The sequence below is a fragment of the Psittacula echo genome, assembly GCF_963264785.1.
Source record: "Psittacula echo genome assembly, chromosome: 1".
In the NCBI taxonomy this organism is placed as follows: Eukaryota; Metazoa; Chordata; class Aves; order Psittaciformes; family Psittacidae; genus Psittacula; species Psittacula echo.
Genome location: NC_137735.1, coordinates 87,832,206 through 87,852,997, shown reverse-complemented (window position 1 = coordinate 87,852,997; position 20,792 = coordinate 87,832,206). Strand labels below are relative to the sequence as shown.

At 47.4% G+C, this 20,792-nt stretch overlaps 2 protein-coding genes across 7 annotated transcripts in view; both read right to left on the bottom strand.

Annotated features, from left to right (window-relative positions):
• The window catches only part of CBX6 (chromobox 6), a 31,087-nt gene extending 11,745 nt beyond the window's left edge, over nt 1–19,342 (bottom strand). The window contains exons 1-3 of one of the 2 annotated variants that reach the window (XM_080629771.1): nt 19,210–19,229; nt 17,808–17,851; nt 823–951 (exon numbers count right to left, since the gene is read on the bottom strand). The gene's annotated coding sequence lies outside the window, so the exon portion shown is untranslated. Of the gene's footprint in view, nt 1–822; nt 952–17,807; nt 17,852–19,209 lie in introns of both variants that reach the window. The other variant, XM_080629772.1, reaches the window with a different exon arrangement.
• On the bottom strand, nt 3,037–19,365 carry CBX7 (chromobox 7). Of its 5 annotated transcripts, none has more exons than XM_080629804.1 (7): nt 19,210–19,365; nt 17,808–17,851; nt 15,266–15,388; nt 13,754–13,819; nt 13,200–13,266; nt 12,254–12,593; nt 3,037–10,215 (listed from the first exon to the last, which is right to left on the bottom strand). In XM_080629804.1, exons 1-7 carry the CDS (start codon nt 19,276–19,278, stop codon nt 10,067–10,069), a joined length of 858 nt encoding a protein of 285 aa, XP_080485930.1. In that variant the 5' UTR covers nt 19,279–19,365; the 3' UTR covers nt 3,037–10,066. The 5 variants fall into 5 exon arrangements, with proteins under 5 accessions (XP_080485930.1, XP_080485931.1, XP_080485934.1 ...); XM_080629805.1 differs by having other exon boundaries at nt 3,037–10,212; XM_080629808.1 differs by having other exon boundaries at nt 12,254–12,419.
• Between the last annotated feature and the right edge of the window lie 1,427 nt (nt 19,366–20,792).

Sequence of the window (20,792 nt, the reverse complement as noted above, 5' to 3'; positions counted from 1 at the left end):
TGCACATTAAGTGTTCATTAGCACCATCCACAGTTAAATTAGTGTATTTGTTAGTGTTCACTCTGTTTGAACAACTGCTTTTACACTTGTAGCTGAGTGTCAAATAATTGAGCTCCCAACTGCCAATACCAGCTACCCTAAAAAGCCGGCAGTCCTAAATAAAGCGGGGAGAAACCTTCGCACAGCTATGCAAACACACATGCTGTGACTGACAGATAGCCTTGTCCCCAGACAGAGGAACAAGTACTACACCTCACCTCAGGGCAGGAGCATGAGGCACCCTGGATCCAGGGACCAGAAGGGGCAGCGGCGGTCTGGAGAGCTCCTTGTGCTTTCTCCTTTCACCTATCAGCAGGACCTTCTTTCCAGCCACAGCCACTGCTCCAATTGCTGTCAGCAGTCATTGTACAGGCATTACCCAGCCCTGGGATCTTTCATCTAACTTTCACTTTGACAAAGCTAAATAGCAGTTGAATATCCAGTTGTTCAGAGCATTGTTGGGCTTTTCCTTTGTTTCATTCACATTTCCAGTAAAACACTTAAAAATACCCACATCAACTTAGGAAGATGGCTCTCCCAGAACATCTATTGTTTACTACAGACACTGAAATAAAGTATTTTTGGGGCACTTTGCTGCCTGCAAAACCCTGGTGCCATAGGACACCCTGCAGCACTTCTTGCTAACACTGAGAAGCAGTGAGCTTTGGGGGAGAACAGGACCTTGTCCACCTAGCAAGCGGTGTAGGAGCACAGGGGAAGAGCAGCAGGTGCAATAGCATTTTCATTTATGTTTTACATGGCACTGGATAATGGGAAACTCACCTGCTCAAAGCCAAGAGCTGCCTCCAGGCTTGTTTTTTTGCAGACCTGGCAGGAGTATCAGCGCTTCTCTCTGTTAGAACAACTCCAAGGGCTGATGAGCCGACTCTTGCTGTTTGCTCCAGGGAGGTGCTGTTGGGAGTGGCAGGCCACTGTAAAAAAGCTGTTACTCCCTTGCCTACAGCTGGAGCTGGTGTAGCTGCTCACACCTCAGCCCCTCAAGCAAACAGTGCATCCGTTTCTAAGCAAACACTTGGAGAAACCTGGTCTAGTGTGAGGCATCTCTGCCCCTGGCAGGAAGATTGGAGCAAAATGATCCTTAAGGTCTCTTCCAACCCAAACTATACTGTGATTCTATGGTCAATCCATGTCAAAATGTGAGATTTCACAGCTGAAAACCCTGAAACATGCAAGAGCAAAGACAGAGCTGCCCATGTACCTCCCTGTTCAGCAGGTACTGGTGGCTCAGCACAGCCCAAGCAGCAGCTGAACAGCAGTCCCTCCAACTGCTAACTTTTTGACGTAGCAGAGAGAGGAGAAGGCCTGTGGGGTTCATGCAGTGCCAACGCTGCTGGGGTACTACAATATCCCCAGGCCCTGCCTACAGATTCCCAAGCTGCCCCAGCTTCCAGTGGATCAGGATCATTACACAATGATTACAGAAGTTTCCCTGGTTTCCTGCATCCTTGCACCAAAAAACCAGTTGCTTTGCAAGCAAAATACTGGGAAGGACCAAGAGCAGGGGAGATGAGTGGCACTGAGCAGACAGGAGGTGACTGCCAGCTTCCTGACAGTGCTTGCCATCGCAGGAGCTGCATATTCTGTTCCACACCGTGCTTCTCGGGGAACACTGAGGTGCTCAGACCATGCTGTTTCCCCTGTCAGGTGCTGCCTTACCATAGCAGAGACCTGGGACACGTCCTGTGGCGCAGCCTGGTGCCCTTGTTTCAAGGGATCCTGTGGGGAGAGCTGTGCAAGGCAAGCCGGCTGTCCTGTCTGCATTAGCGGCATGGCATAGCAACAGATTATTGAAGAAAAAAAGAAGTACTATCCAGATTAACCTTTAATCCAACCAACACATGCAAGCTGTTACGAGTTTCTGGTGCCAGCCAGCCTCTGCAGCATTGGCAGAGGTAGGAAGAAACAATTTCCAGAGAAGGCTTTCCCGTAACTCTGCACTGCAGTTCCTTACAACTTCACCTGACTCACTCACTGGTGCCAGAAACTAAGTGGCTGGCTGGAGTCCTGCTCTGATGCCATCACTCCAATGCCGGGCTGAGGGTAAGCTTGCCAGGGGTGCTTTGGTAGCACCGGCAAGACCTAGCCACGCTGTCACATGTGACTCAGGAAATGCACCCCATCCCCCGCCGCTTGTGCGGCGTGTGCTTTGTGACTGACATCATAGCTGCGTTGGGATGCTCAGCCCCACGTTACAGCTACCAGAGACGTCTCAGTCCCATTTGCCTGCTGAGGTGCCTCCATTAACAGCCTGCCTCAAGCCCCACTGAGGATGGAGAGAGGCACATGCCTTGAGGGAACAAGTCAAACCTAAGTGGACACTTACGATTCTCTCCATGGAGTATCAGTATCCATGGAGTATCAGAACTTCTAGATTTCAGGCTCCTCACCTGCAGTGAATCAGGGGCCCATACTCCACCCACGAGCTGTGGTGCTCCTGGGGAGCTTCTTGAAGCCCTGCAGGAGGAGAGCTGCCTCCCTGCTGGCAACCAATGTGCAACCCAGTCCTCATCTCAGATTTTCTCCGTTCCTGCAGGAGATGCAGGATTCAGGGCACACCATCGCTGTGCTGTCAGCAGAGCTGTCCTGGCACCACTGCTTTGTGCAAGGACATCAACGACTCCCTAAGCCCAGAGGAGCAGCCACCCTCCCTCCCATCAGCGTGCTCCTCCTCAAGTTCTCATCCATCAAGGACCACCCATCCCAGGTCACCTCTGTAGAGCTCCGACTTATCCCGTGGGTTAAAAATTAGTAAGATCCTGACCTCCTCAAATCAAAGTACTGAGTAATGTCAGAAACAGCCTTTTGCAGGCTCCAGTCTTCATCTGTCCTTCACTGGCCTTTCTCACGCACACACATATATTTTCCATTCTTTTTCCAGCCACACTGCATGTTTATACCAACAGAAGCAACTGGCGGAAAATAATTCAGCTGTGGAATTAAAGCAAGAGGAAGTAAATGACCACACAGACCATTAGGTAAATGTCAGTTCTCATATTTAATATTTTCATAATTTTGTTTGCAACATTTACCACATAAATCATCTAAATAAATAGATGCTGTACAGTCTCTTATCCATATCAGTACAAAAATAAAACCACGCTTTGTGTCAAATTATACTTGAGTCTGCCCTCCCTTTGCTATTACAATCTCCTTTTACAGCACATACTCGCTCAGAAAAGGCATTATACTCTGATTGGTTTGCTTGGAATTGGTTTACTCCCTATTCCCCCCCCTCCCCAAATACATTCAATTAGTCTGTACAAAAGCTAGAAGCTCATTCTGTGCAAAAGGAAGCTTTTCGTGTGCAAAGACTCAGATACTCTAGCGTGTAACAACAGCAACAACTGAAGGGACAAGAACAAAAATAACCAAGGACCCTCCCCTCTATCCAACCCAAGCCCCCATCTACTCCTCCTTCTCCCAGCTGAAAGGGAGCATACCAAATTGGATGAGTCAGTGTGCAAAAGGGTTCCAATGCTGCGCATACACTGAGGGGAAAGGTTGGTGCTGAAACCCAGGGGGAGAGCTGGGGTTCCCGCTGCTGCAGAGCTGGCTAGGTGAGCAAAACCAGATTATCTCATCTTAGCCTGCTCAAAAGGTTCTCAAGATACACAGAACAAAAAGCTTCATCTAAATGATTTCAGTTCTTCCGTTGCCGTTATGCTGGGGATAAGGTGAGGAAACGGCCTCTAAAAAAATCCAGCAGCTACTGAAGACAGCTCCTGCTTCACCCACCCTTCCTCTCCCCGTTCCACAACAAAGCTAATAAGGTGCAATTTTTCAGACAGTAAACTCTATAAAGATGTCTCCAGAGCTGGCATAAATGGTCATAGTTCCAGACTAGGACCACTCAAACTGAAACTCAACTTCATTTTTCCCTTTCTTCAGACAAAGGAGGCTGTGAGGGAGGAAGCCAACCTGGACCCCAAAGGTGAACTTGGTCACTCTCCTCTCCCCAACTAGGAAGCCTGCCTTTCCTTGGTGCAGTGGAGTGTGCTCCCCCTTCAGCCATGCGAGGGAGGCAAAGGTCTGGGTGGGAGCTCTGGAAGAATGATAAGGAGCAGCCAGCGGCCTGAAGCAGATACATCTTTTGCTTTTCAAATGCCACTTTTAGGCAGACAATAAGGAGTATTTAGCACTCCTAGTGCTTTGCATTTCCAAAGTGCTTCAAAACATACTTCAGATTTAAAAGCAACAAGAACAAAAATTGAAAAAGCTGCTTAATATTTGACAGGTTTGCAAAAAGCTGCTGCGTGCTGACACTACATTTTCTGGTTAAAAAATAATAATAAAGGCTTTCCACTTCTTCCTCCTCCTCCAAAATCCCCCTCCCAGTGCCCCAGTAACGAGATAAACTGTGGTAGAGGTTCCGACCGGTCTTGGGAGCTTTCCTGTTCCAAATCTGACCTGTACTGTCAGACAAGAGCACCTGGTGTCTTTGCAGAGCACATGAAAACAACCTGAGGACCAAAGCTTGTACCCCATCCCAGCTCGGTGGCAATCCATCTCCTCCTGCCAGCCATTATGTGCTCCCACTGCACTCTGCTTCTCTCTGCAGCTCCCGGTCAGCTGGGGATCATCACCCACCACTCCTTGCTAAGCCACTGCACTTTAAGAAATTAAGGATGCAAGGGAAAGAGAGGTGGAAGAGAAAAAGGGGTCACCACTCCAGGAAGCGCCTGTTACAGGAGAGGATCTGTAGGGTCTGACCATGTGGTTCCACACCCACAAAGTTCCCTTTTCTCTGCGAGGACAGTAAGCTCAGCAGGCAGAGGACAACACGGTCTCTTGATCAAAAGCTATTGTCTCAAAACAAGTTTACCACACCCCTGGGAAAACTGTTTTACAACAAGCATGGCAAAAACGACGTGTTCCCTTTACCTGTACGTGCCAACGCTGTGCATTCCCTGTGTGAGCTGTTAACAAGCAGATGTACACATCTCCCTTGCTTTCCCAGATGGTAAAAGATGGATATATAAATGCAGCACTGACCACCTCCTCTTTACAGGACCAACTCAGAACTCCAAGAGGCATCCACCCACTGATGCAAGGGATCAGCTTCACTATAAGGTCTTTGCACTTTTAACATGCCTTCTCTCTCATGCCAGCCCACCTACAGGCCAGTCCTCAACCACCCAGAAAGAGCAACTCTCAGGCAACTCCTTTCTTCCCTCCCTTCCTGGACAAGCAGCTGCCCTTACTGTCTTCCTAGAAAGGCCCACTACCCTCTTTTTCTGAGGTTGCAGGTAAGCAAGGGGAAACAGAAGACAGGTAGATACCTATTAGCTTTTGAAAAGGAGGATTTTGCACTTCCCCTACTTCAGAAAGCACAAACTTAAAACTTGAGAGAAGAGGAAGGGGTGGGGAGGTGGTGGTAGATTTAGCTTTGCTCAAATACATGGATGTGGCTGACAGTGCTCACTGCTGTCGTCCACACCCCAGCCTCTGTTGTGGCTATTGACAAGGGTCTTTGCGTGAGCTATCCTGCCTATTTTCTGTCCTGTGCGAGTCTTCCTATCTCTGTTCCAGTGAAACCATCAAACAGCACTGGCATGCAGCAGGAAACAGTACCGGGGCCAAGGGCCTCCCGTGAGGTGAATAAACAACTTTATACATTCAGTCACAAAACACCAGAAGAACAATTCTGGACACTTTCACAACACTAACAACGAAAAAAAGCGCCATTCATTCATCAATAAACTTCTGTCTCTCTGAGGGTCTGACATAAGCAAGGGTCAATTCACTAACAAATTTGAGCTTATTTTGGCAAATGAACTGCTTTTGGGTGTTCTCACAGTAACATCCCGACCTTGCTTGAAAAAGGAAAAAAACCCAACCAAAAACCAACCAAAAAATAAAAACCAAAAATCCCCAAACCAAACAAAAAAACTCCACCTTGGTCTGACTTCACAAGCAGAAAGGCCCCCAAGCAAGTGCAAGACAGTAAGAAGCATGCAGGAGCTTCAAGGCTACTTAATGCCACTATTTATGTGTTAGAACTTGCTGTTCCAAAGCATCACATGTATCAGAGCACTACCATCTAGTTTACAACCATCCAGGAACAGAGGCAGTCCTTTCCACTATTATTTTTGGGTTTTAAACACAGTTTTAACAATAAAGATTTTCCTGCCTCACAAGCTCCTCAGTTCTGTCATATATATACAGCAAGTTCACTGTGAGAAGATCTATGAAAGAAAATCTGTCCCCCAAACGTGGCTGATAACTTCTCACATGGAAACAGTTCAAAGTGTGACTATTAGAACAGTTCTTCATCAAGAAGTTTGTTTCTTGAATACAGTTCAGCCATTTCCACTGGCTGAAGTTTGGTTTTCTGGTTTACAGCCATGGAGCCAAACAAGGTGTCGGAGAGTTAACCCATTTCTATTCTTGGCTTGTGCTTCAAATAGAATTATTAAACTGAGCTTCAGCTGGATGCTATTCTGGCTCTTCTAATCAAACAGAATGCTTAACAAAGCTCTGAGCACAGCATCTGATTTTCATCTTAGCCCAAGAGGTCCCAACTCAATTTTCAGATTTTGGATTGAAATGGCAGATGGATGGCGCTGGAGAGAAGAGACAAGTAAACCCAGAGAACCTCTCTTGCCATCACAAGTAGAACCCCCATACATCTCTACACCTGCAGAAGTGGAATAAAGGTATTTTTTTAAGTCCCTTAAGACCAGCTCTACTAAGGAAGTTTATGATAATATGTCATCAGACAATATGGAACAGAGCCACATTTTAAACGTATCAAGAGAAAAATCTCAGATCTTTAAGATAAGCAGGAATTCAAGAATGCAAAAACAAAAAGTCCACCCCAACATAGTAACTGCTTAGTTTCCTACCACAAACTCCTCCTCACACTCAAACCAAACCCACGCACATGCAACTTGTTGCATCTTAACCCAATGAGGGTTAACTCCTCCCTGACCTGTACACAAAGTAGCGTGGCAGCCAGGTACTTTGTACAACACTTCATGTGGCGAGATGATTAGTCATCAGCAGAACACAAGCCAGACTGATCCAAAAAATGATTTGAGGTATGTGGGTGGATTCTCTTTGAAAGACCACCACAGGTCTTTGAAAACTCCACTGCAAGAGGAAGAAAAGATGTTTAAAGAGAAATGCCAAAACAAAAGGTTGAGAAGTCTCAGATGGTGAGCAGAGAGAAAAGCAGAGGATGAAAAAATTCTTTAAACTGAAAGAAGAGGGATTTAGATTAAAGGAAGAAATTCTTCCCTGTGAGGGTGGTGAGGCCCTGGCACAGGTTGCCCAGAGAAGCTGTGGCTGCCCCATCCCTGGCAGTGTTCAAGGCCAGGTTGGACAGGGCTTGCAGCAACCTGGTCTAGTGGAAGATGTCCCTGCCCATGGCAAGGGGCTGGAATCTTTAAGATCCCTTCCAACCCAAATCATTCCACGACTCTGAAATCCATCTTATTAGGACAAGCTCTTCCCTGCCACAGGATTGAGATCACTTCCCATACCAGCTGAAGCCAGGAACCTTAGTAAATAGGAAGCTTTTTTGGTGTATCTGTACACTGAGATGAAGACAGAACAAAAGCAGCAGTAGCTGCATTAGAGAAACCAGATCCTATAAAAGCCATGAATATTTAGCAGGATGAGCTGGAGTTCAAGACTTTTTAAAAAAATAAGCTAAAATATTTTACTTCTGCAGCTGTAACTACCTGACCTGCTACAACCCTCAAGATAGGGCTCAGCTGTGTGGTGTCCTCACTGGTGGCAAGAGACAGATGTAGGTATTCAGAGCATTTGGCAGGTGTTGGGAAGAGGGGGGCTGTGGGAAGTGATGATGACAACACTGTCTGACCCTACAACCTGCAAAAGTGGGCGCAACTCCAGATACAGAAGCCTCGTGCTGGACACCCACATTCAACAAACATCCTCAGCCTATATGCTTACCTCATCAATTTGCCCTTACTAATTCTTGCAGGCTTCCTTCCCACTCACTCTTCCTCCCACTACATAATTCCTCCCCCTGCCAGCTTCCACTTCTCACCCTTCCGCATTTCTCCATAATAAAACTCCTGTGTCACTTTTGAGAGACAGAACATTCATCCAGAAAGTAAAGATCTTCCCAGTGGTCCTGAAACTGCTGTGACACAGCGGAAGACAGGCCTGCTCAAAAGAGCTTTAAGATGGAAGGGGAGATCCTGAGTCTCCACTAAGTTGCTATATCCTATCTGAGGTAAAACCTACTTTAAATAAAAACCATGGAGGCAGTCAAAGCACTTTGCAAAAAGCAGGTGTTTTGAGGACCAGAAGCCCTGGAGCTCCCAGATTCTGCAGGCCAACAGCCAAGCCCTTCAAAGGAACACAGTGAGGATTTCCATGGGTGTCTTTACTTCAGAGCTCAGAAGGCTTATAGCTTCATTTAGAATAAATACAGCAGGTAAGAGATGCTTCAGGAGGGGCAGGGAGAGAAAACAATTTAAAGGACACTAATCATGAAGGTAGCCAATGTTACCTTGCAGCACTCTGTCCTGCAGTTCCCACCTTAGATTCTAGCCTACTTTTCTTTCTTTCCATAGGAAAAGGTCTGTATTTAAAAATCTAAGTTATTTAAATAAAATTTGCTTTCAAAAAAATTGAAGAGAACATGCATGTGCAAGAACAGATGCTATGCTAAACTACCAGCTCAAAATACAGCAATTCTTCACACACCTTTAAGTGTCACAGGCAGTCCAGCACAAGACGTTTTTAAGTGCAAGATCAGGCAGGGCCTATTGAAATGCAGGCCACTTTCCTTGGCAAAGATTTTTAAGCCTTCCAAGGGGAAGTTCCTATCAGTAAAGCAGTATAGGATCACAGATACTGTGAGGAGACTGGAGCCATGGAAGAATATTACTCAGGCAGTACAATCCAAGAATTCTCATTGCTAAGAATTTTTTCCCCTCCTCAAATCTAATACATGTCTTCCCCACATGTTGTTTACCTTGGATCTCTTAATGGGATCCAAGAACAAAATTTTCTTCTAATCAAGGTCCATTTCTAGCTCAGTCCTGTCCAACTCCTGTGTCCTGGCCCGTGCCAGTATCTCATATATCTTTGCAGTGCCAGGCAGTGCTTTGGTTGTCCTATTAGCCCCTCCTCCCAGGGGAGAGGAGTCAGTTTTCAACCAGCTTATTGCCACACATTCAGGGCAGCATTTGTTATTAATACTGAATTTGGCAAAGTGCAAGAACACCCCACTTTCCATAACACACATTCCTCACACTGCAGAGCTGAGCCTGGAAGTCCTGTTTAGCATATCCAGAATGGTACGTCTCGACTGTGCTGGGCTTCTGAGCCCTTAATGACAGCAAACTGAAGGTACATCACCAATCTAGATTGCAGAGATGCACTTCAGTCTTTCCACATGATCAACAATCAAAGGGAGAAACCTCTGCAGTCTATATGGACCCGTGCTGCAAGGACTGACTTACCACAGGCAGAAAAAATATGGTTCTGAAGTCCTAACAGCAGGCCACAGGAGAGAAACTCTTAACAGGCTGGAGTTATCTACCCAGGTAGGATCCATTGCCTCTCACTGCTGCAGGAAGAGAAGGAGGAGGAAGGTGGGAAGAGCAATGCACAGAGAAGAATCTTTATCCAAGGGCTATCAATTGCAGAGCAAGGCAGCAGGATAGAGACCCAGCTCTCTTTCAACCTCCACATGCCCTCTCCCCACAAATGCAGCTGCCGCCACTTGACAGGACAAAAGGGGAATTGTTCAGCTTGCTCCTTTTAAATCTAGTAGGGTAGTCTTTGCCAGGGAAAGGGCTGTCAGGTTTTCAGCTGGACAAAGCAATGACAAACACACCCCCTACACTGCCCTTTTTTGCGTATCTGAAAGGGAGAAAAGGAAAAGGGGGGGGGGGTAAAAGGTCTGTGTAAACATTTTAAGAGGAGACATTTTGGATTTGTTTTTTTCTTAAGGGATAAAATAACCCTTCCTTATAGCCCCACCCTCAAAGCACTGGTCTTGGGGAGCACTGAAAATGGAGATTCAGAACTGCGTGCTCCGGTCTCGGAAGAAGCCCTCAGCCACTTGTGCTTCTCTGAAAGTGACGGTAATGGAGTTTGCTGTGATGTCTGTCACTGTCACTTCGCTGGGGGGCACAGTGGGAATCCAAGGGAGACTGCCATCCACATCTGCTGCAGAAGGAGAGGCAGATAAGAGCATGTTAGTAGGAGAGAGAGAGAGAGGATGATGGAGAAGGAAGGAGGAAGAAGAGAGGGAAGGAAGGACTGAAAAGGGGTCTCCTTTCTGACAAACAGTGGGTGAAATCAGCCAGTACTGAGTCTGCATGTACAAGGCAAGAAAGAGCATGGGCAAGCCCTCCCCTCAGAGGCTAAGGGAAAATGGAGGATCACGGCAGGATATAATGGGAAAGAGAAGCAAACGTTTCCAGACACACAGGAGCATTGGAGCAACCTATGCAAAGGTCAAAAGACTCTGTAAGGCCACACAGCTCATCTAACCATGCACAGTTCCCTGATAACTCTCACTCCATGTCAGCCCCTAATTTGGCTCTGTGTCAGCAAAGCACACTCATCCAGGTGTGAGCTCACCTGCTTGTAAATGCCCTTCCCTGCTGAAAAGTAAAAAATCACACACTCTTACACATGCTCTTCAGATATTCCTATGCAGAGTCAAAGGGATGCAAAATGGAGGGTCTTCCTTGTACTGCACCTGCAATGCAGCCTGTGCCATTCTCCCAAAAATCCATCAATACTGTTTCACAGAGAGGTCTCTCTCCCTTTCTTGCATCCCTCCTTTGCTCCCGGCTAGCTCCGCATAAGAAACCCAAGCATCCTTGCACCTTCTCACTCTAAGAATAATTATCAGTCCCTCTGTCACTCAAAGCCTCACTTTTCCCCAGCCTCCAAAGGCAGCCACAAAAATACAGAGAAAGGAAAACATCCCCTCTCCCTGTCACTATACCTGTACTATATACTTTGCTGTCCCAAGCTGAGCAAGGAATGAGGGCCCCTTAAGGGTTTATTTCCTGGCCTCTGTCTCAAATACCTGGGGTGCCTACTTCCACTTCAGAAAGAGCCCAGTCTCCCCTAACAATAACTGGAATTCCATGCAGGCTGTGTGTCAAGGGAAGACCAAAAACATTTCTGTACTGCTGTTCACTTTTCTACTCCCCAAGTGCTTTAGAGCCCAGTGCTTCTAAGGGTGAAGCAGCCCCACACATTTGCTTGTTGCCATGATGCAACACTGGGCTCCTCTGTGCTACCCTCATTGCTGCCTTCCTGGATTTTGCACGCTGGTCAAGTCCCTCTCAGAAGGGAGGCCATAGTTCTGATTCCCAGAACAATGTCCTCTTCCCAAAATCCTGCATAATCCAGCAACTCCTAGCAAGGTATAGCAGGATTCCCTCAGCTGCTACAACCAGCACAAGCCCTGGTTTTCCACTCCTCAGGAAAGCTACGCCTTCAGAAACTCTAATAATGCAGGGGTAGAGTTTCCCTGGTAACTCAGAACTATGCATGCATCCCACAGCCCTCCTGAACAAGATGCTGGTATCCCTCCCCAAAATGCCAAATGTGCTTGGACATCTCCCATGCCTACATTCGTGCTGCCTACTCAGTGGGATCAAGCAAGATTTACCATCCTCACTTCATCTCTCTCATCCCCTCTCATGTAGCTCTACAGCAAGGAATTTTAGAGGACATGGGGTGTGGAAAGAAAGGAGGGGTCAGAGGAATGCACTACGGCTTCCTAGTGGCGTTCCTGTATGTTCATGAGAGCAGCACTGTGAGAAGACTGCTGATGCCCAAGCTTGTCCACTGCCAGCCAAACTCCTTTTAGCAGGGCAGCAAGCTGACAACATGTGGATGTATGGACAGAGGCAGAGTTCAATACTACCACACCTGCATGTCACCTCTGCTGTGAGGAAACTGTCAGAGAGGAGTAACTTGCAGCATCGTCCGCATTTTCCAACCCTGTGAGGGGCATCACTGATATAAATCTACAGAGAGGCAGCACCAAAAAGCAGATTAACCTGTGCTATTCATCCAAACAAGAAAGGAACTTGCAGACAAGAGTGCCAAAGTGTGAGCCAGTGAAAGCTGCTCTGATCTGACCTAAACTGTAATCCCAGGATGAGGCAAGCAAGGAGGAAGCATGCAGAGCATCCTTCTTATGCCCCAAACTTCACAGCCAAGGTGTCTCTGGCCTTACCTTCTTTGCTGGTGTGCTGCATAGCCTCCCAGTCCTCAGGGCCCTGCCTGGCCTCTAGGCCCACTGCATCATTCAGGAAGAACTCACGCCTGCAGTTTCGGCTCTCCAGGCTCGAGATGCGGGGGAACTTCTTCCTTGACAGTCGCAGGTACTTCTGGTTTTTGCGCTGCTTTCGGAGAGAGAATGGCAGGACCGCTCCCCCAGTCTTCTCTGAGAACTCTGCCTGCCCTGGCTTGGCCCCTGGCAGGCTGCTGTCTCCTCCTCCAAACCTCCGTGCAAGAGAGAAGCAGAGCTTCTCCTTTCCCTTGTGGGCACTCCTCAAGTCCATGCCATACAGCCGCTGCCAAGACATCAGGGCAGCAAGGGTGAGAGCAGAAATCTGATAATACAGTCAGGGCTCCCACCTGTGAACCAGGAAGCTATTTTTTGTTCAGTCCCTGAACATATAGATGCGGAGGGTAAGTTGTGCTGCTTCTAGCACACTGCTTCTCTCACCTCTTCAACTGCCATCTAAGCTCTTCCTAATAGGGACTTCCCAGGATTGGATGTTTTGCTCGACAACAGTAAAAGCATGCTGGAACTCTGCTTCCAACCAGTGGCTACCTTTAACATGATGGGAAGTCCAAGCTCAACATGAAATTAAAAGAGCACAAAAAGCAGGTAACCTGCAACCAGTCAGGCCCAAAGTTTCTAAAACCCTAGTACAGAGGGCAAGAGCTATTGTTAGTTTGTTGGGGTTTTTCGGGGGGAGGAGTTGCTTCAGTTTTCAAAGACAAGTTAGCTGGCTCTTCAGCTAACAGGTTAGATCTAGCTGCCTACCAACTGATTTCATGTTGTTGTGTTGGCTTGTTACCACCCATTTTGCCCATCCAACAGCAAATGGACAGTTTCGACTTCTCTGAGAGCAGCTAACGAGTTAGAAATACACAGAAGAGCAAGAGGCTACCTGCAGTAGGAGACGCTTTGGTTTGGGGCCTCTTTTCCTGTACCCTGATGCACGGTCTCTCTCTTCCCTGTGAAAGAGGAACACAAATCACACCAGGTACTAAATACCACAGGACATCTACCTTTTGCAGCACAGCTCCCTCATTTCTTTCATTAAAACCCAATGGTGACCACTGGGCTTTGAAAACATTCCAGAATCACTTCTGGTAGGAGTGAAAGCCTTGCAATAAGGGAATTTCTCTGACTCAGCTGATCAAGCATGTGTTTAGAGAAACTTACAATCTCTCATCACTCCAGTCCAGCCCTGGACCTGATTAAAACCTAAAACTGATTGCTGTTTGGCTTTGTGCTGCTTGTTCTTGGCATTGTTTCTTAAACAGTGCTAACCAAAGCTGCTTTAACCCTTTTTTGTCCACCTAAGCCAACACCAGGGTACAGAGGTCATGCAGGATCTCATCTTTGAAGTAGGGACAGCATGGACACTTTATGCACACTATGAAATAGACACTATTTCCTTTTCTTGTGTGCAGGGAGAGAAAGAACATGCGCCCTTACTTTTCTTCATAAGCCACTACCAGGCGAGGGTCCAGGATATGATCCTCTGGCTCCCATGTGCTGTATCTGAAGACAAACATAAGGCATATAAAGTAAACAGTACTTTAATGAAGTATTCTCTCTGCAGGCCTGTTACCAGTGCATTATGGCCCTGGACACTGTCTTCACAAGGGTCAGTGGGGCTTGCCACGACATTGTGAGAGCTCTGAGGAATCTCAGCCATTCCCTCCCCAACTTCCCGCAGAGACCACCTCCCTTTCCCAGAACATGAAGGGCCAAGCTTCAAGATCTTTGTAGGAGAACAAGGAAGACTTTCCTTCTCAGGGCCCCCTCCATGCTGTTTGCAAAGCCTGTACGGACACTCAGAAACTGATTTTAAGTCAATCCTAAACAGGTCTCATCTGCAGCACTCCCTCAAACCCCATGGAACAATGAGATGTGATCTGATATAGCTTTCTGAAAAATAGGCCTCTCTTAATTTAGAGTGCTCGAGGAGTAAGTATGCTTCCTCACCTGCATTATTAATTACCTCTAATCACTGGAGCTGAAAGTATTCATTTAAAAAGAGTTTAATTTTTCTCCACCGTTGGCATTCAACTAAACATGTTTAGACCCGGGCCCTGAGGCAAGTAGATGGCGGCTTTCCAACTATTCCTCTTACCCGACTCCCCCTGCAGGTTATTTGCATTTAGCAGAGGTCATCAGTGTTTCTGTACCAGCACAAGAGGAACCCATCCACCCTGTGGTCAGGGCTACCAAAACTACTCAAAATAAGCTTGATGCTTTAGAAATAGCCTGTGAACAGTGCCACTCACTCCCCCATCTCCCTCCTCAGTTCCCAGAGCGCTGTGACAGGAGTCAGATGCTCAGGAAAGGACTGAACCCACTAAGAAGACAACACCAAAACCAATTCTCAAAAAGAACAGCTGCACTTAATACCAGGGAGAAGCAGTCAAAACCTCCCATTGTGGAAGGCATAACGGATCACAAGGTGGTCCTCGTGGCATGTTTGCTTCTAAAGGAAAGGTGGCATGTCTCTACCATACAAACTCAAAGGCAAGAAAGCAAGTCTGAAACCTTGAATGCCTCAGAACATTTATTTTCCTGGAATGTGAGGTCCAGAGCCTGGAAGCAAAGACCCTCCCATCCCCTGGAGAGGAGGGCCAGAAAGAAGCCACACTCAGGTATGTAAGGGTGCATTTGTATCAGTGCCTTTAAAAAGGGAGAAAGCATTTCAGGATCTTTATGTTTCTGGATGAAGTGCAGGCTGTGCATGAGGACATGTGACGCATGCACATATGTACACAGGGGAGGTGGTTTGGGAATGCTTTTCACTTTCATCTCCCCATTAGGCAGAAGAAAGGTATGAATTAGAGGGGCATTCCTGGAGAATGGATCTAGAAATAGAAGTACAGTTCTTTTGTAAAAGAGAGAAACAAAATGATGAAATTCAGGTATCCCTAGGTGCACTGTATACTAGAGAGTTAAGAACAGCCATGTCTTCATAATCACCTGATCCTTCCCTCCCTCCTTTGCTGAAGCCTCCTGCAGCAACCTGGCAGTAAGCTGTCAACGCCAAGAAGCTGTTGAACAGAGGAAGGTTTCCTCCCAGCTGCAGGGATTCTGGCACTCATTCTACAAATTTAAGAAAAATAATAACACATGGAAAGGGGGGAAAAAAAAGCCATTGGATTGCTTTTCATGGGCAGAAGAAAAAAATAAATAAATAAAAAATTTGCTTTAGAAAAACAGCCAAACTGGTGGGTGTTGCCTTTTTCTCTGCAGCTCAGTTTCTGGCTTCACTGCAGTGGCAAAACACTGCATATAAAAAAAAAAAAAACAAGCCATGGTTCAGTCTGCCACGTGCATGCGCGCACTCAGAGCTGTATATACGGGTACACACAGCCGAAGCTGCAGCAGAACTGCAGAGAACAGGCACTCTGGAAAACAGATCATATGATCTTCCTTTCCCCTCCTTCTACTCCTCCTCTTCCCCCTCCCCTCTTAACTCCAACACAAGTTGTAAACAAGCTTGTAGCTAGAATCAGATTGTAACTCCTCCATTCCCTGACTCCAGCAGCACAATCCAGACATCTGAGGTGCAGAGTACTGACACGAATATTTTATTAAAAAGAAAAGAAAAAAGTGAACTATCAATTATGTGGGAAAGCAGCGAATTACTGACCTATCCTCATTCCCTTCCATAAAGCCTTCAATGGGAGTGATGGGATAACTGGTACAGAGGTTAGAAAAAGCAATGCAACAAGGTTGGGGAGGGGAACAAAGAGAAACACAACATGGGATGAGGAAACAGAATATGTTGGAAGCCAGAGATGCAAGCAGCACGTGGTGCTGCATGCTAGCACAGGCATGTATATGTTTAGCAACAAGGAACAGAGACTGCTAGCAGGATGAAAGTGACTTCAGTGATCAAAGCATCTTGGTTTAAAGCAACTCAAACCACTGAGTGAACAGTTAAAATGGAGCTGGGGGGTAGAGAAGAGGAAAAAAAAAAAAGTCAGCGCTTCTCAGAGTCTGGCGGGAGAGGCTTTGGACATGTAACATTCAAAAGAAGGGAACCCTATCATCCCCTTGCTCCCTGGGCAGAAGGCTGTGTTTTTAGCTCCTAAAAGCGAGTTTCTGGCACCTCCAGAGTTCTAAGGTGCAGCACAGGGAAAGGCAGCAGTAAAAATAAGGGCTGTTCTGTCTAAGGAAAAATTACGCCATGCCTCAGCCCACCTTCTTGTCAATTGGCCTTACAAGAGAAGGCCCTCAATGCATTTGTTGAAAGGAGAATGGGACAAACCTCAAAAGAGGATGGTGTCTGACAGGCTACAAATATATTTCCCAACCTCTACCAGTGATTAAATAAGGCTACTTAGAAGGCTGAAGCAGTCTAAGAACTGATGCACGCTATATGGCAACTGGCAGTCAACGAGTGCACAAGGTTACACTTTGACAGCAGAACTTACAGTCAAGAACAAATTTACCCTTTCCCACCACCACCAGAGAGGGGAAGCTGCATATATTCACACATGCACTAAAGCCCTAAGAATTAGGCACAAGGATTAGACACACAAGAACACATTTCAACTTCTTGGACACCAGGTACAATCAGGACTATCCTAGTGGGCCCCACTTTGCAGCTGTGAGGATGAATCCATAAAAGCAGTCCCCTCTGCAGTGCAACTGTGTGTGTAATGTAGTGGTACCCACACACACTGTATATGTACACACACAGAGTTACAAATAGAAAAGCAAAGTCAGGGCCCCATATGGGTTGGCCAGGAGGCTGTTCTGCTAGACTGCTAGCTAACATAGTAATATTCTCCAGTCACCTAATCCTTCTAATCTCAAAGCATTTTACAGACTATTTAGGCACAGAGCACTCACTCTTCTTCAGAGGCAGCTGCATTTTAGTAAGTATCTGTAAACAGTGCATAGCAATGCTTTAGAAAGACTTCTTTTTGTTTCCTTTTTGCAACGTAGCAACCAAAGCAAAAGCAGAAGAGGCACTCAAAATAACAGAAGGATCTGGACAAGGCAACATGGCAGTAATTTTCAAAGGACAAAGATCACCTGCATTTGGCTACAATCGTTAAATCTGAAACACTACCCCTTTCTGTTTGTGAACTGCAGAGGGGAAATGGTAAGACAAGACAAGACCATCAACTTGTTTTCAATTTTAAAAGACTACATATAGCTCCAAAAATAAAGTGGGGTCCTCTTGGTGCTGACTCAGAAAAGCAGAAGCCATTCCAAATTCAGAAAAACCAGGGTTCCCTGTCAAATTCATAATTAATTTGTATCTAGAAAGCATCTCAATGGAACATTTCAGTGGTGGCAAAACTCAGTCAGAATAGACAAGCACGCAGTTTGTATCCCTCAGCTGCCCATCCAGAAATAGATTTGGTTTTGGTTTGTGGCTGTTCGGTTTGGTTTATTGTCACTGGAATGACGGACAAGACCAAGATGCTCAGTTGCAAAGGTACAGTGTAAGCTATTATTGAGTATTAAAGTAAAAAGAGTGAAAGACAAGCAAAACAGGACTTACTTTGGGGGCCATCCCTTCCATTTCACCAGGTATTCTACTTTACCCTAAGGGCAGAAAAAGGAAGAAGAAAACAGGTGAACTCCACAACCAGATATGGGCTACAGCAAGAGATGCAACTGATCAACAGGACTCAACTCTGTGACTGAAAAGCTCATTTCCCGTTGCTCTGTTTTCAAAACAAAGCCACTTCCTCATTTACCTACACTTGCTATACCTTTCTCCCCAGAAAACAGGCACACAGGGAGATTTAAGCATGCTTGAATTACCATCAGCTCAGGATCATACCTTTGCAGAAGCCTTGCAGACAGAAGCCCAACAGCCAACCAGACAGCAAGAATATAACCATTCCCACTTTACAGGCAACCCTACAAGAAGTCAGCACGCAGAAACACGAGAGGGAGGATGCCAGGAGCAAGTGTCAGAGGAATTTATTTTTTAAGCAGAGAGAAGAAATACAATATTTCAGCACCTATGAAGCATCTCTTTGACATGTTCCCTTCCAGTTGCTACATGCTTTACTCAAACACCGTGCCATTCATCACAGCCACTCAGCCTTTCGACCCAAGCAGACAGCAGCTCAAAGCTTAAGTTCAGTTACCCATTTATCTGTTCATTATAAGTACAAGATTTAAAAAGGAAAAAAGTGTAGTGATTGGAAACCACATTCAAGGCCTTCATGAGCAATGCATACAAGTATTAAAACCTTTAATATTATCCTGAGGGGCTTGTCAAGCACTTCCCAAAGCACGGCAGAGGCCTTCATGCATGCAGGATGACCATACCTTGACGAGCCACTATTGCAGCTGCAGACACATCTACACGACTGCATAGCAAGCAAAGCACCTGCCCCGGTACTTGAGCCAGAGAACTGATTTTGTTTTCCTCGTGGGGGGCTCAGCAGTTTCATAGAGTCACAGACTAGTCTGGGTTGGAAGGGACCTTAGAGCTCATCCTGTTCCAACCCCTGCCACAGGCAGCGACACCTTCCACTAGACCAGGTTGCTTCAAGCCCCGTCCAGTGCTCAAAGCCCCTTCCCCACGTTTGGAGACGCTGCCTTGCAAGAACTATCCACCCGAGGCCACAACACGCTGCGCACCTGCGGGTTAATGCTCACAGCGCCCCACCACGGGCGCCCCGAAGCACCCACCCACCTCACCGGCACCTCCCACCGCCACCACACGCACGCCCCTCGCCCGCCGACCCCAGCCGGGTGCAGGGGCTGGGGCCGGTGCCGCCACAACCCCGCTACTCCGCGCGTGGCGGCGGGGAGAAGGAAGGCAGGGCGCTTATGCGAGGCGCGGGGGGGGGGGGGGGGGGGGGTGTCCCGCTGAGCGTCCCGTCCCCCCTCACTCCCCTCCCTGCCGTCGGGGCCCGCCCCGCCGCGCCGCGGCAGCAGCCCACCTTCCGCACGCGCTTCTTGCGGATGCTCTCCACCGCAAACACCTGCTCCCCGATGGCCGACAGCTCCATGCAGCGGGCGGGACGGCGGCGCTGCGGGACGCGCCTGGCGCAGGGCGGCGGTGGCGGCGGCGGCAACCGTTGCCCGCTGTCGGCCGTTACCCGCCGCTCCCCCTCACACGCCCCCTCGCGCGCGGCCGCACCCCCTCCCCTCCCCCCGCCCCGCTTTAGAACCTGCGCAACGTTTTCCCCGGCGCGCGCGCGAGGGGGGAGGATCGGGGGGGGGGGGGAAGGAGGCGGGGCGCGGAGCGGTTTGGCTTGGGCGGGAACGGGCTGAGGGGACGCTCCCGCCGGCCCGTCGGAGACCGCGGGCGGCTCCCGTCCCCCATCCCGTGTCCTTCCCGTCGTGTTTACGAGTGTTTCCCGCAAGAACGCCCCTCCGCAGCGGGTGGGGTGACAGAGAGTGTTGGGGCTGCAGGGGCGGGCGGCACGGTGTATGCCGCCCGCCCGCCTCAAGCGCTCCTTCGCGAAGCGCTGTGGAGCTCTGTGGACAAGGCACACACGTAGCGCTGTGACACCTCGAAACGGGCAGGAGCTAAGGCGGCCTCGGCAAGGTGGCCGAGGTGTTCCTGCATAAGGTACGAGAAAATCCGAATGTCGTGTCCAGTCTGCGCTGAGCACCAGCGTGCCGCACAGAAACGTGCTTGTGCTTCCCAACCACTGCATTAAACAACTGTTTATTATTATTTAAGTCCCCTAAGACATTTTTTCACCAGAGCAGGGACTTACTCCTTGTATATGTAGCTACCTTTTCTCCTACAAGTGTGCTCATTTGTGCCTCCACTGTTACGGGATGCTGTTTGTTTGCAAAGTATGAGACGGGATGAACCTTACCATACAAATGGCAAACATTACACAAAAGGAAACTTACAGTAAGATCGATTTAATGTTAGTTTGAAAGTGTTCATTTCCACACAACATACATACCCAGTCTGTACCTGTGGATGCAGTAGCTGGCAGGGTGTTTATTCTTGCTGCAGCCGCTGGAGAGCTCAAAGTTCACTGTTGGGGAATTGTGGCTGCTGGGCTAACCATTAAGCAGAGCTACCAGTTTATAACATAGGTTTGGTTCTGTAGCAGCATAACATTGACTGTTACAAGGTGGGGTTTTTTTTTGTACTGTGTTGCAAAATCATGAAAACAAAGCTTTGATCTTTTTTAATCCTTTTTTATATTATGCCTCTATGTTGTAGAGGGAATAGAGAAAACTAAGATTTACTTTGTTTCTCAAAATCAAGACCTTCAGAATAAAAAAGCAGAGACAAAAGAAGGTCAGAACATTTCTCTGAATTGCAACAACCTGTTTGTAATCCCTTTCCTTGCGCTTCAATCCAATTACTGTGGTGCCGAACCAGAAAATGGAAGAAACTGTGCACCGATGACCACCTTAGGATAAAATAAAAGAAAGAAAACCCGGAGTCACAGCAGACTTGCAGATGAATTTGTTAGTGATAAATTGTTGCACTTCTTAGCATAGGATATTTGCAACGTGTTATTTAATATGTGTCTTTTTAAGGTCAAGAATA